The following is a 16,081-nucleotide window of genomic DNA, read 5'->3' as shown; positions in this document are numbered from 1 at the left end:
ATTGAACATCAAAATAGCATACAAATAAAAACTACATACAGCAAATACTGCTGTGTTATTGCCAGCCATGCAGATATTCATGTCTCATGCCAACCAAAAAATCACCGTCCCTGAACTCACATATATGGACTTTGCTGAGCCTGCAGGATATTGTTTGTTTTTCTGAAATTGACAGCAGCCTCACAGATGTATGGAGCCTCTTTTTTTTTTTTTTTAATTCAGTGCATGCCTTTTAATTGGTAGCTCCAGGCAAGTCAAGCCAGTGGGTATAATTAGTGCAGACAGGGAGGACTGATGGAGACAGAACCTGGGCCTTACACCCTGGGTGAATGTGAGGGCTGTGAGGTGCAGAGCAGGGAGCAGTGCTTGAGTGGGCTGGCACTAATCCAGGAAAAAGGGGTGGGAAGGCATTGGTCTGTGACCCAGTGGCGTAGCCACAGGTGGGCTTGGGTGGGCCAGGGCCCACCCATTTACGGCTCAGGCCCACCCAACAGTAGCACATGTTTAGTGGTAACTGGTGGGAATCCCAAGCTCCGCAAGCTGAAGATTTCCCCCTGATGGTAACAAAAACGCTACTCTCCACGACACTGGCACCTGCGCATGCTCAGTTTTCAGTGCATTCCTGCTGCCAAGGTGGAAAGAAGCGTTTTCCCACCAGCTGAGATTTTTTTTTTTTTGAGGGGGGAAGAACACTTGGTGCCCACCCAATTCTTGCCTAGGCCCACCCAAAATCTGCTGTCTGGCTACGCCCCTGCTGTGACCTTGGTGACTTTTCCAGCTGCTGGATTTCTGCTGCTCTTGGTATGTGACCTGCAGGGAATGACAGACCTCTGGCCTTTTCTCTCTCAGTGATGGCCAGTATTAGGACGTGATGGTGCCACTGAAAGACCGTTCAAAGCAGAGCAGCATGAGATCTCTGTCCCTTCTGTATTGCAGTAATACTGATAAGTGCTCCCCCAATCATGTGAAGAGTAGTTCTATAACAGGGTGTCTACACTTGCATGGTAGACGCACAGAATACAGCAAGTTGTGTGTGCTCTTGCCGCATCACGCCAGGTCTATGGCTCGTGTAAATTCAGGCATGTAAATGTTAGGTGTGCCAGTGCCTGGTTATGCTGGTATTCTGTAGCAGACTCCAGATGCCGTTATGGAATAGGCCTTACCGTGCAGCATCAGGCTGCCTAAAAGGAGGCACCCCATGTATAGAATTGCCTTCCATTACGTCCTAGAGACTAGGCCACAGACTTGCAGGTTATGCCTATCTACCAGCAGGTGGAGATAGAGAGAACAAAAGAGCTGTGGTTTAAGGAGTCCAGTGCAGCTGCTTCCCCTTCAGTATTCTATCTCAGCAGGTGAATGGACATATTCTGTGCAGCTCTCTGTGGTGCCTGCTCCTGGCCTGTTCCCAGTAGCTTACCAAGGGCGAGGCGGTGGGGGCGGTCCTCCCCGGGTGTCAGCGGGTGGGGGGTGCTCTGCTGGCGCCCCAGTCCCCACCTGCCTACCAGGTGGGATAATGGGGCTAGAACTGGGGGCTGAAAAGAGGGGGCAGCGAGAGAGAGAGAGGGGACAGATCCTAGATGGAAGGGGGGCGAGAGGGAGGGCAGACCCTGGATGGGGGAGCGAGAGGGAGGGCAGACCCTGGATGGATGGGAGAGAGAGGACAAATGGTAGATTGAAGGGGCAGAGAGAAAGGGCAGACAGTGGATGGAAGGGATAGAAAGGGCAGACAGTGGATGGAAGGGGGAGAGAGAGAGGGCAGATGGTGGATGGAAGGGGCAGAGATAGAGGGTGGATGGAAGGGGCAGAGATAGAGGGCAGATGTGGATGGAAGGAAGAGAGAGAGAGGGCAGACATTGGATGGAGGGGACAACAGAGAGGGCAGACACTGGATGGCAGAGAGAGCGAAGACAGATGCTGGATGGAAGGAAGACAGTGAAAAGAAGATGAGGAAAGCAGAAACCAGAGACAACAAACTGTAAATAAAATATATATTTTTATGTTTTTGCTTTAGGATAAAGTAGTATTGTAGCTGTGTTAATAAATGTTTATAACAACATGTAAATAAGGTAATCTTTTTATTGGACTAATTTTAATACATTTTACTTTCAGAGAACAAAACCCCCTTCCTCAGGTCAGGATAGGATACTGTAACAGCACAATACTGTATTGACCTGAGGAAGGAGGTTTTGTCCTCTGAAAGCTAAATGTATTAGTCCAATAAAATGATATCATTTGTTTTATTTCTATTTGTTAATTTGTAAAGTGGTGATTCGTATTTGTTAGTTTTTTCAAATTTACATCTGCTGTCTTTATATTTTGCACAGTACTAGGGGACATTTTCTGTTTCTGTGGTGTTGCATTGTGTGCAGAGTCTGGAATCTTGGGGGTTCAGTTTAATTTTTGTCTAAATAGAAAGTTTATGATTACTTATTCTATAGTGAATTAGGGTGTATCTGTGTTTGTGAAAAAGACATGGCTTTCAGTTGGCATTGACTGTGCAGATTCGACGATCTGTCTTATTCTGTCTGGTTTCGTTTTACAATAGATGAATTGATGTTCTAGTGCTCACTGTAATAAAATGATTTCCTTTTCCTTGTGTGACTCGTAGAAGTTACTGCTTATGGTATGGTAGAATTGCTCTATAGGTCCTGAGTGTTTTGTATTTTCGGTATGCCTAGTACTGGATTTTGGAGGGGGGTGTTAAAAAATGACCAGCTCTGGGTGTCAACTACCCTAGGTATGCCACTACCTGTTCCACAGGTTCAGTTGACCTGGGGGGGGGGGGGGGGGGGGAGTGAAGCCTGTGTTCCTCCTGTTTGGCCATGGTACACCTGGTAGTGCCAGGTCTCTCCCCCCCCCCCCCCCCATTACTGCCTTCTAAAGGATAAAATCTCCTGCCTCTTTGGTATAGGGGTAAGTGGAGGTGAGGAGGGTCTTGTGGAGGACAGAAGGCTTTTATATAACAACACCATCACTATCACCAGACCCTCAGGTGAAAGTTTGCAGCTAGTTCAGTAGTTCTGTATCCAGCAGCAGACTTACCTCCTGGTTGTCCTCAGGCAGCTGGACTGCTAACCACCCCCTCCCCCTCCAAAGCTCTTGCTAGGAAAGAGTGTCCTCCTCCACTGGTTGATCCTCACTGTGAAATGTGACGCGCATCTGCAGCTGGCCATTGCTAAACAATGACAGTGTCGCAGGAGAGTGGCCGCTGGTACAGACTTCTGGTAGCAGGGCAGCAGCCCCTATGCAGTTGCCTGTTGGAATGTTTTTCATGCCTTTGTTGAAACTTCTCTAATGAAGACTGAGCTAAGCTTCAGTGATTATGGGAGGTGGGGAGGGCAGAGAAGTTGGTGAATCAAGAGATTAAAAGGTGCAGCTGCCGAAGACTTGAGGGATGAAGCTCATGCTGACCTGGGGTGCAGAAGAGAAGAGGCAGCGTGAAGCTTTTACTGTCAAGTGTAACACCAACCCCCCCCCCCCCCCCCATATATTTGAAATAAAAATATTGTATCACATTTGATTTCAATTAAAAAATAAAACACAATAACAGATTAAAAAATATAGTAGTGCTCACATCAAAAGAGACTGCCAAAGCCCTCGAAGAGGACGATAGGCTAAACTTCAACTGGATATAATCCTAGTATATTATATACTTAAAAAAAAACAAAAACCTAATAATCAGTTTCAAAAACTTAGCTTTGTGTAAAAGTCTTCAAAGAGTAGTGATTTGAGGGTCCCAACTTGGACCATGTTTCAGGGAACCCACTTACAAAAATAGCTCTGGATAGATCAGAGGGTCTGCCCTTCCCTTTTCATTATAGAGGTGCTTCTGGCTCTCTCTGTCCTTTCCCCATAATAGTTTTTGTACCCTATAAATTGTGATTAGCCTTTACTGTGATCTGTCTCAAACAAATGGAATTAGCCCTGCAGAAGAAAAAATGATATGACAGGGCAGAAGGCAAAAGATAAGGGGAGCTGGTAGACCCCTTCCTGTTGCAGCACGTCCATTCACACATGGCCTGCCAGTCACCTCTGATCTCTTTCTGCTTAGATTGTTATCAGTGGAGCATAAATGCATAAATCAGTCAGCCATCACCTTCCTGGGGGTTGGACAGCTTGAATTTGTTTTGGATTTGGACTTAGCTCACACATGTCTAAGTAGTTCATGTAATAAGAATGATAATACACAGCCTCTGTATAATGTGAGCAGGAAGAGTGGAGCCTAGTATCTCCCCCACAGAACAGGACCCTGTTGGTTCTGTAAATAAGTGGAAATCTTCCCTTTTCAGTGCTCTTTGGCACCTCTCTTGATGGAAAGTGGGTGCAGTTGATCTTTAATCTTCCTTTTTCTTTCCAGAGGTATGTTGATGGAGGTATTTCGGATAACCTGCCTCGGTATGAGCTGAAGAACACAATCACTGTGTCGCCATTTTCAGGAGAGAGTGATATCTGTCCACGGGACATCTGCACCAACCTGCATGAGCTCAGGATTACCAACACCAGCATCCAGTTCAACCTGAGCAACCTCTATAGGCTCTCCAAAGCTCTCTTCCCACCAGAGCCCCAGGTAATGCCCTTCATCCCATCCTCCCCTATTCGGTGATTGGGGGAGAAGAGGCTTCTAGCATGTAGTGGGCTGAGAGAGGAAACACCTGAGCATGGCCTGCCTGCTTGAAGTATACAATTCTGTTAGGGGGCTCCATGTATCATCCAGAGATAGGCTGTGACATTTTTTGCATTAAGGCAGTTTGATCTTCAGCATGCTGCAGGGCCATAGCAAGATAAAATGTGTCTTGTGCGACTCATCCATTGCCTTCTCCCACCTCCAAAACTCTTACCCCAAAGCATCCACCCGTCTCCTGTATATTTGTCCCCCACGTGCACACACTCAACCCTCCTCCTGAGGTCCCCCATCTCCACATTGGCATCTCCACCCCATGATGCCCTGGTGTTCAAAGGTAAGGGGTCAGCAACAATCCCCACTCATTGCTGCCCATTCTAGCTCTGGATTCAAAATGGTGGTCGCAACCTCTAATGGTAGTCTCATAGGACTACTGCTAGAGGTTGCTGCCACCATTTTGAATCCAGAACCAGCACAGGCAACAACGAGTAGGGATCACTGCTGCCTGCCCTGCCCTAGACCACAAGGGCATTGGTCAGGTTGGCCTGAGGGGGGGGCCTACAGGAAGGTTGGCGGGTACGCTTGGGAGGGAGTGGTAGGGAGAGCAACTGGAGATGCTGGACAAACAGGGGAGGCAATGGACAGGGCAGTTTTGGCACCCCTGCCTTCCTTGTGCCCTGAGCATGGCAGGCCCTGTCCTTGTCACACATGACCTGTGCTTCATACATCTACATTGGCTGTTTCTTTCGCAGCTGGTTGACTAAGTGCTAACATATGATTGTTTATCTCTGTACATTTCTGGCTGTTGAAGTTTAAGCTGGCTTTTCTATAGTTCTTTGGAATTTTCTTCAGTTTCTTCTTAAAGACAGAAATGGTCTTTGCCCTTTTCTGATTCTCTGGGATGTAGAATCTCTGCTATGCCCTCAACATTAATTGCTGGTGACTTCCATAAAGTTCCTGCAATGTGCATGTTCCCATGTCCCCAGAACAGGGCAGGGAAAACCAGGGGTGGAAGGGAGGAGCAGATATCTCTCTCCGGGGGCATCAGAGGGCATTGTGGCATTCTAGCATGACCCTTTTCTCACTGTGCTTGCAGGTGCTGAGAGATATGTGTAAGCAAGGATACAGGGATGCACTGCATTTCCTGAAGAGGAATGGTAAGGAGGGAGCACATCCCTTACAATTCTCCTTTTCCAAGTTTTGCATAAAGGCAGTGCACCTCCTCTACTGCCCTTAAATGTGCCATGGCCCTCAAGTCCTAACCACTCACCTCCACTCCCTACAGGCCACACAAATGTTGGAAGACAGGGGCAGTGGAATGTCTTTTTGTTTGGGGGGCCAAGCTCTGCCCCCAGCTCTACCCCCAGCTCCAACATCTACCCTTGCCTACCATGGCACCTGCTTCCCACAACATCCAGCATCCTTCCCTACCTTTGTACCCTCCACCATGGTGCCCAGCATTTCTCTCCTTCCCTCCTCCATAGTCCCCAGCACTTCTCTCCACCTCCCCCCCCCTCCCCGCAACATGTTTAGTGCGTTACCTCCCTTCCCTGGAGTGGCCATACTCCAGCTGGCACAGCACCAAAAGCATAGAGGCCAGCGGGCGCAGGGCCTTGAGCATCTGTGTATTTTCAAAGCCTGCCTGCTCCCTCCCCCTCCATACTTCCTATTTCATGCTTAAGGCCCTACGCCTGCCAGCCTCAATGTTTTTGGTGCTGTGTCGGTTGGAGTAATGCCACCCTGGAGAAGGGAGGTAAGGTACTAAACTCATTGCGGGTGTGAGGAAGATGGAGAGAAGGAGAAGTTGGAGCAATGTTCCCTATGAAGACTGATGTTGAATGAGCAAAATTTTTCTGTTACATTAAATTGTGAGCACTTCTTACAGATAACACACACACATACATACATAAACACTCACAGGGAGGCTGGAAAGAATTCCATGAGCTATGCTCTGCATGCTTTCCCTCCTTGTTTGCCTGTAGTTCAACTGTGTTTATATCTACTCTGTATTTTATTCAGTGGATGTATAGCACAGCTTAGAGGGAACAATGCCTCTGTTACTGATGGTATTGTGCACACTGTAATACAGTTCAAGGAATTATGTACAAAAAAATCAAAATAATGCATGGTAAATAATGCAGCCTATTAAACAGAAAAATATTTGCAGAGGTCTGGAACTATACGCAGGTACTTTAATACTTGTCTCTCTGTTAGCCCTAGTTCATCAGTCCAGCATCTTCGTGTTGGCCATGTGAACAATGATGTTCAGCAGCACTATAACAAAATTCCTGAGGTTATTGGCAACCATGAAATAATTTACCTATCAATGTTTTTGGAAGGTTGCCAAATGGCCACCAGTCTTCAGCTGAGACTAGCCTTTAGTAAACGACTGAGTTATGAAAGATTAGGCACAGCTAATATAGATAATATGGACTATTTTTATTAGCTGTACCTAATAGAGCTAAAGGCTGAGAAACGGGGAGGCCACTGCTTCTCCTTGAAATCTTGGATGTCACTTAATCCTCCATTGAATCAGGTATAAAACTTAAATTGTAAGCCCTCCAGGGACAGGAAAATACCTACTATACCTGAATGTAACTTGGAGTGGAGGAGTAGCCTAGTGGTTAGTGCAGCGGACTTTGATCCTGGGGAACTGGGTTCGATTCCCACTGCAGCTCCTTGTGACTGTGCGCAAGTAACTTAAACCTCCATTGCCCCAGGTACAAAATAAGTACCTGTATATATGTAAACTGCCTTGAATGTAGTTGCAAAATACCACAGAAAGGTGGTATATCAAGTCCCATTTCCATTTCCCTTGAGCTATTACTTTGAAAGCTGTGATCTAAATTAAAATCCAAAGTTCAGTGCCATGCACACTGTGAAGTAATACAAACCACTACAAATATCACTCAGGACCTAAAGAGCAAGTCTACCATTCTATAATAGCAGCATAATTTCCACGAGTCACATAACAAGTACCTACTTGGGAAAACACAGCACCACAAACAATGCAATGGGTACTAGAACATCAGTAAACCTTATTGGAAAACTAAAGAAGCCGGATTAGTACTGGTCCATCCTGCACAGTTAATGATACTACTACTTATCATTTCTATAGTGCTACTATACGTACGCAATACTGTACACTTGAACATGAAGAGACAGTCCCTGCTTGACAGAACTTACAATCTAAATAGAACAGACAAACAGGACAAATAAGAGATGAGGGAATTACTAAGGTAGGAATAATAAACTATGGGTACTGAACAAGTGAGTAAGGGTTAGGAGTTAAAAGCAGCATCAAAAATGTGGGCTTTTAGCTTAGATTTGAAGATGATAAACAGAAATCCATGTCTGTTTCATATACATAGCACACAGACATACTACCCTCACACAGTATAAAATAATTAACCACAAATTAAAAATAAACATATGTAGACAATATGTTCTCCGAGGACAAGCAAGCTTCTATCTTCTCACAAGTGGGTGACACCGATCTGCATCACACGGTGTGGCATTTTGTCAAAGCTAAACCATGCATGTGTGAGTGCAGTCTCCTTGGTTGTCTTTTTTCCACATGAGGAGAAGGTGCTCTTTTTTTGTCCTCGCCTCACTTGCCAGGTTTTAGAGAGTTTTTCAGTACATTTCGGCTATTTTTTCCCTCATTTCTTCTGGTTCCTTTATGTGGGCTTTGTTTTAAACCTGTTCTTTATTTTCCTAACTTTGTTTTGCCTGGGTTTAAGTTTTCATCTTTTTCAACTCATCAGGCCATTTTTAGGCCCTGACTCCAGTCGGGTTGTTCCCTTTCTTTTCCGTGCCTTGCCCCTTTTTTTAGGCACCATCAAGTTGTTTAATTTAGCTGACGAGGTTTTCCCGTCCATGTTCACGAAGACTCCCAGTGGCTTCAAGTGCTGTACCCGGTGCAGTTGGACCCTCTCCTCCACTTGAAAGGACACGGTCTCTGCTGGAGAACCTTTCATTTCCATCTTTGTTAAGGTCAGAAAGCAACAAGGTAGTCAGTCCGCCAAATCCAAAATGGACAATAAAACAATGAGGCAGACCTTTCAAAAAAACAATGTCTTTATTTGTAGATTAAAAGCTCCCAGGTATTCAACATAAAATGCCCGACATGGCCCTGTTTCGTCAGTATAAAAATGGTGTGATTGTAAAAACATAGAAAGCTAGATTCTGGGAATAGTCTCAAAAAATGCTGTGGTTGCTTTTCACTGCAAGCAGCCTGGTTTATTTTGAAGTTTTATATCAGCTGGTGATCTATTGCCCCTGATGCAGCCATTTTTATACTGGCGAAACATGGCCATATCGAGCATTTTATGTTGAATACCTGGGAGCTTTTAATCTACAAATAAAGACATCGTTATTTTTACAAGGTCTGCCTCATTGTTTTATTGTCCATCTTTTGTTAAGGAAATTGCTGATGCCATTCCATTTCCTTTCAAAGTGGAGGATGAGCCCCGGGGTTAAGATGCTCAAGTTCCTGGACTACACATCTCTTCCTAAGGAGGCTGTTACTGTCCCTCTCCATGGGGAGTCCCCTCTGTCGGTCCCTGTCATGCCCAAGAAGATTGACACTCAGTATCGGATCCACAGAGAACCTGGTTTTGTTAGGCCTCAGTTACCTCACAATTCCATGGTGGTGGAGTCTGCTCTCAAGAGAGCCAGGAGTACTAGGGACTATGCCTCGGCGTCCCCTGACAGAGAAGCTAGAACCCTGGATTCTTTTGGGAGGAAGATGTACCAGGCTTCAATGCTCATTTCCCATATACAATCCTACTAGCTCTTCACGAGTGTCTACTTGCAAAACTTGGTGCGACAGCTGTTGGACTTGGTGGATGTGCTCCCTACAAGCCTTTTCACCAGTTGGTCAAGCAGCAGAAGGCATGTCGAAAGTTCTTGGCCAGGGGCACTTACAACACTTTTGATGTGGCATCCAGGATCTCTGCTCAAGGTATAGCAATATACAGACTCTTATGGCTGCGTGTTTCTGCAGTGGTTGGCGGATGCCCCTTGCCAAGGGGATAATCTTTTTGGAGAGAAGGTTGAGGAGGTCCCTGACCAAATCAAGAAGCATACTGATTCAATCTCTTTTCTTTCCCACCAGGTGCCTTCTGCATCTACCTCCTCAACTAGTAGGGTTTTTGGCAAGCCAAGGAATGCTTCCTACTACTATTCTAGGCATAGGTATAATCCTTCAGCTCGCCAGCCTAATCAGGCTCAGCCCCATCACGCTCGTTCATGTCAACAGCGTGTGCCTAAGGCCCCTGCTGCTCCCCAGTCAAAGCAAGGGACAAACTTTTGACTGGCACCAGCAGAGCATAGCCTCAGTAAAAAGTGTCCATCTCAGATGATTTGCCAGTTGGGGGGAGGCTAACATTTTTTCACCTAAAGTGGCCTCTTATAACCTCTGACCAGTGGGTTATTCAAATAGTCTGTCTCAGATACGTCCTCAATTGGCATCTCAAACCTCCAAATTGCCCACCAAGAACTCATTCATTCAGCTCTCAGCACAAGCAGATACTTGCAAAGGAACTCTCCGCTCTTCTAAAGGCCCATGTGGTCGAACCCGTTCCACCAAGGAAAGAAGGGTAGGATTCTATTCCAGGTACTTCCTTGTGCAGAAGAAGACAGGGGGATGCGTCCCATCCTAGACCTAAGGGCCCTGAACAAGTTTCTAGTCCGAGAAAAGTTCAAGATAGGTTTCCTAGGCACTCTTCTACCAGGGATTCAGAAAAACGATTGGCTATGCTCTGTTGACTTAAAGGATGCATATACTCACATCCCAATACTTCCAGCCCACTGGAAGTATCTTTGATTTTGGCTGGGAACACATCACTTTCAGTATCGCGTGTTGCCTTTTGGCCTCACAACAGGTCCCGGGGTCTTCACACTTGTCTATCGGTATTTGCAGTATCGCTACATAGACTGGGAGTTTATGTGTTTCCATATCTCGACAATTGGCTGGTGAAGAGCACCTCAGAGGACGGTGCTCAGGAGTACATGCAGATGACTATTTGGATGCTAGAACTACTAGGGTTTGTTTTAAACTACCCCAAGTCCCATCTACACCCTGTCCAGCAATTGAGGTTCATAGGAGCCCTGCTCGACACACAGAGGGTTCGAGCCTACCTCCTGGAGACGAGAGTGGACAATCTTGTCTCGCTGGCGTCCAAGGTTTGTGCCTCTCAGCAAGTCACAGCTCGGCAGATGTTGAGATTGCTGGGCCACATGGCTTCCACAGTGTACGTTACACCCATGACACGTCTTCATATGAGATCAGCTTAATAGACCCTGGCTTCTCAGTGGTATCAAGCCATGGGGAGTCTAGATGTAATTCAAGTGTCCCCAGAGGTTGTACACTCTCTACAGTGGTGGACAGTTTGATCCAGTTTGACTCTGGGACTTTCATTCCAAATTCCTTAGCCACAAAAGTGCTGACGATGGATGCATCTCTAGGATGGGGAGCTCATGTAGATGGGCTTCACACTCAAGGAGTTTGGTCTTCCCAGGAAACTAATCTTCAGATCAACCTCTTGGAGCTTCGGGCGATCTGGAACACTCCAAAGACTTTCAGGGATCGGCTTTCTCATCAAATTATTCTCATTCAAACAGACAATCATGTTGCAATGTATTACACCAACAAGCAGGGGGGCACTGGATCACGCCTTCTGTGTCAGGAGGCCATCCAGATGTGGCATTGGGCTCACCAACATGGCATGTTTCTTCAAGCCACTTATCTGGCGAGCACAAACAATACCCTGGCTGACAAGCTGAGCAGGATAATGCAACTGCATGAGTGGTCTCTCAATATGGGCATAGTTCGCAAGATCTTCCAAACATGGGGCACCCCCTCAGTGGATCTTTTTGCCACTCAGATCAACCACAAGGTCCCTCAGTTCTGTTCCAGGCTTCAGTCCCATGGCAGACTAGCGTCAGATTCCTTCCTCCTCAGTTGGGGGACAGGTCTTCTGTATGCATACTTCTGTATGCATATCCTCCGATATCTCTAATGGGAAAAACTGTTGAAACTCAAGTAAGACTACAGAACCATGATTCTGATCGCGTCATACTGGCCCCGGCAGATGTGGTTCCCTCTTCTTCTGGAATTATCCTCCGAAGAACCATGGATATTGGAGTGTTTTCTGACACTCATAACACAGGACAAGGGGTCGCTTCTACATCCCAACCTCCAGTTTATGGCTGTCACACCTTGGATGTTGAGAGCCTATAATTCGCTTTCTTGGGTCTTTCGGAGGGTGTCTCCCAAGTCTTGCTGGCTTCCAGGAAAGATTCCACTAAGAGGTGTTACTCTTCTAAGTGGTAGAGGTTTGCCATCTGGTGTGACAGCAAGGCCTTAGATCCCCTTACTTGTCCTACACAGACCCTGCTTGAATACCTTCTACACTTATCAGAGTCTGGTCTTAAGACCAACTCAGTAAGGGTTTACCTTAGTGCAATTAGTGCTTATCATCAACGTGTAGAAGGTAAGCCTATCTCTGGACAGCCTCTAGTTCACTTCATGAGAGGTTTGCTTCTGTCAAAGCCCCCTATCAGACCTCCACCAGTGTCATGGGATCTCAATGTCATTCTCACCCAGCTGATGAAAGCTCCTTTTGAGCCACTGAATTTCTGCCATCTGAAGTACTTGACCTGGAAGGCCATTTTCTTGGTGGCTGTTATTTCACCTCTTAGGGTCAGTGAGCTTCAGGCCTTAGTAGTGGATGCACCTTATACTAAGTTTCATCACAACAGAGTAGCCCTTCGCATGCACCCTAAGTTCCTGCCGAAGGTAGTGTCGGAGTTCCATCTGAATCAGTCGATTGTCTTGCCAACATTCTTTCCCTGACCTCATGCCCATCCTGGTGAAAGCAGTTTCCACACATTGGATTGCAAGAGAGCATTGGCCTATTACATGGAGTGGACAAGGACCCACAGACAGTCCACCCAGCTTTTTGTTTCTTTTCATCCCAACAGGATGGGGTTCGCCATCAGGAAACACACCATTTCAGTTTGTCTGGCAGATTGCATTTCCTTCACTTATGCCCAGGCTGGGCTGCCATTGGATGGTCATGTCACGGTTCATAATGTCAGAGCCATGGCTGCGTCAATAGCCCACTTGAGGTCAGCCTCTATTGAAGAAATCTGCAAGGCTGCGACGTGGTTTTCAGTTCACACATTCACATCACAGTACTGCCTTGAGCAGGATACCCGACGCGACGGTTGGTTTGGGCGGTCAGTGTTGCAGAATCTGTTTGGGGTCTAGAATCCAAATCCAGTCTCCTAGGCCCATTTAGTTTTGTTCCAGGCTACACCCTCATTCAGATTGTATATAGTTTCAGGTTAATCTGTGTTCTGTCCTCGCTGTTGCGAGACCCAATTGACCAGTGTTTGTTGTTTTGGGTGAGCCTGGATGCTAGGGATTCCCCACTTGCGCAAAGGTAGAAGCCTGCTTGTCCTCAGAGAAAGCGAAGATACTTACCTGTAGCAGGTATTCTCCAAGGACAAAAGGCTTCATATTCTTACAACCCTGCCCACCTCCCCCTGGAGTTGTCTCATTGGTTATACTTTATTTTTTGCTTTAGTATTAAACTGAGGAGACTGCGTTCGCGCGACGGGCAGGAAGGCACTTCCGCATGTGCGGTGAAGCACAGTTTGTGCTCTGCAAAGCTCTAGTTTTAGTTTTGGCAAAATGCTAGACCAGGCGACGCGGATTGGCATCACCCACTTGTGAGAAAATGAAGTCTGCTGTCCTCGGAGAATACCTGCTACAGGTATCTTCACTAACCTGAACCCCCTAAAAGCCACAGTACAACTCTAGAGAAAGAGAAAAAGTGATGAATGGGTTTCTGCCAAGTACTTGTGACCTGGTTTGGCCACTGTTGGAAGCAGGATACTGGGCTAGATGGACCATTAGTCTGATCCAATATAGTTTTATGTTCCCTTATACTGTGCAAATGTAAAGATAGCAGACGTAAGTTTCAAAAACTGACATATTCCAGTCACTACACTATAGTGGAGTGGAGGAATGGTCTAGTGGCTAGAGCACCAGGCTTGACTTCCAGAGGTGGCCAGTTCAAATCCCACTGCTGCTCCTTGTGATCTTGAGCAAGTCACTTAACCTTCCATTGCTTCAGGTACCAACCAAGATTGTGAGCCCAACAGAGAAATACCCAGTGTACCTGAATGTATCTCACCTTGAGCTACTACTAAAAAGGTGTGAGCAAAATCTAAATAAATATGAGTTAACAAATACAAATAAAAGAAATGGAAAATACAATGAGGATGATACCATTTTATTGGACTAAATACATTTTTTCAGTGAGCATTCAGAGGACAAAACCTCTTTCCTCAGGTCAGGACATTATACTGCTGTTATGGTATTCTGTTCTGACATGAGAAAAGAGGGTTTGGTCTCCAAACATTAGTCAAAATGTATTAAAATTAGTCAAATAAAGGTATCACCTTATTTCCATTTTCTGTACTTATTAACACAGTTACCACACTACTTTATCCTAAACTAAAAATAATATTCATTTTTTCTACCTTTATTGTCTGGCCGTTGACTTTTTCTAATTGTGTTGCTCCTAGTCTCTTGTTTCTGCTTTCCTCGTTGTCTTCTTAACTCTCTCGCCAGTGTTGGCCCATTCTCCCTCCCCACTATCCATCCAGCTTCTGCCCCCTCTTTCTCTCTCCCCTTTCCATCCAGTGTCTGCCCCCCTCTCTCCCTTCTTTCTATCCAGTGTCTGCCCTCTGGCTCCCCCCTTTCCATCCAACTTCTGCCCCCGCTTTCTCTCTCCCCTTTCCATCCTGAGTCTGCCCCCTCCATCCAGCAACTGCCCCCTCTTTCTCTCTTCCCCCCTTTCTATCCAGCCTCTGCCCCCTCTCTCTCTTTCTCCCCTTTCCTTCCAGCGTCTGCCCCTCTCTCTCTTCCCTTTTTATCCAACGGCTGCCCCTCTCTCTCTTCCCTTTTCATCCAACGTCTGCCCCCTCTTTCTTTTTCTCCCCCCCTTTCTGTCCAGCCTCTGCCCCCTCTCTTTCTCCCCTTTCCATCGTCTGCCTCTCTCTCCCCTTTCCATCCAGTTTTTGCGCCTCTTTCTCTCTCCCCTTTTCATCTAATGTCTGCCCCTCTCTCTCCCCTTTCCATCCAGTGTCTGCCCTTCTCTCTCTCTCTCTCTCTCTCCCCCCTTTCCATCCAGCGTCTGCCCCTCTTTCCCCTTTCCATCCAGCATCTGCCTCTCTCTCTCGCTTTCCTTTCCATCCAGTGTCTGTGCCCCCTCTAGCTTTCCTTTCCACCCAGCATCTGCCCCATCTCTATCTCCCCCTTCCACCCAGTGTCGAACTCTTCTCACTTCCATCCAGAGTCTCTCCTCTTTTTCTCCCCCATCCATCCAGCATCTGGCCATTCTCTTCCTCACTTCCATCCAGAGTCTGGCCCCTCTCTCTACCCAGTTCCATCCATCGTCTGCCTCCTCTCTCCTCCTTCCATCCGGCATCTGTCCCCTCTCTCCCCCTCATCCAGCATCTGTCACTCCTCTCTCCCTCATCCAGCGTCTGGCCCTCCTCCCTACATCCAAGCGTCTGCCACCTCTCTCCTCCCTTCCATTTGGCGTCAGTTCATCCCCCCCACATCCAGCATCTGTCCCTCCTTTCTCCCCCCTTCCATCTGCATCTGTCCCCTCTCTCTCCACTACATCCAGTGTCTGCCACCTTTCTCTCCTCCTTCCATCTGTCATCTGTCCTCCTCTCATCTCTCTACACCCAGCGTCTGCTACTTCTCTCCTCCCTTCCATCTGACATCTGTCCTCCTTCTCCCCTACATCCAGTGTTTGCCCCCTTCCCCTCCCCTCCTCTCCCACCTCCTCCTACATCCAGTGTCTGCCTTCTTTTTCAGCCCCCCAAACATCTAGCATCTACCCGTTCTCTCCACCGGACACCGCCAGTGGTGCACTAAGCTCCCCCCACCCCCACTCAACACCATGCTGCTATGGCCACCCCTGCTGTTTCAGCAGTGGCAGAAAAAAACAAAAAGACTGTGAGGCTGCACTCTTCCTGCTTGTGACTGCCAACTCAGCCCCGGAACAGGAAATAATCTCAAAGAAAGGTGGGACCAGCAGCCGCAAACAGGAACAGTGTGGCCTTACGATCTTTTTCTCTGTTTTTGCCACCACAGCTGAAACAGCAGTAGCTTCAGTGGTGGCTGTGGGAATGGGGAGAGCCTGGTGCGCCTTCTGCTTTATCCAGATTTTTGGGGGTGCCATGATGGCACCCGTGGCTCTACCCTGTTCTGATACCTATGCTGGAAGAGATTGTAAAATTGTAGTATCACACATGAGGGTGGGGTGTATAGTGGTAGTGGAGGGATCCTATGCAAATAAGCACATTGAGTTTCCCACCACCACCATCACCACCAATAATTGTACTATAAATATATCTGAAAACTCCTAC

At 47.0% G+C, this 16,081-nt stretch overlaps 1 protein-coding gene across 3 annotated transcripts in view; it reads left to right on the top strand.

Annotated features, from left to right (window-relative positions):
• Positions 1 to 16,081, top strand: part of PNPLA2 (patatin like phospholipase domain containing 2) — a 123,774-nt gene that overhangs the window by 77,084 nt on the left and 30,609 nt on the right. For all 3 annotated transcript variants that reach the window (XM_030201260.1, XM_030201261.1, XM_030201262.1), the window contains exons 4-5: positions 4,358 to 4,567; positions 5,718 to 5,778. In XM_030201260.1, the coding sequence (XP_030057120.1) occupies positions 4,358 to 4,567; positions 5,718 to 5,778 (271 nt within the window). The remainder of the gene's footprint in view (positions 1 to 4,357; positions 4,568 to 5,717; positions 5,779 to 16,081) is intronic.

Source organism: Microcaecilia unicolor, chromosome 4 (assembly GCF_901765095.1).
Source record: "Microcaecilia unicolor chromosome 4, aMicUni1.1, whole genome shotgun sequence".
Taxonomy (NCBI): domain Eukaryota; kingdom Metazoa; phylum Chordata; class Amphibia; order Gymnophiona; family Siphonopidae; genus Microcaecilia; species Microcaecilia unicolor.
Note: the sequence above shows the minus strand (reverse complement) of the source record. Positions and strands in the feature narration are given on the sequence as shown.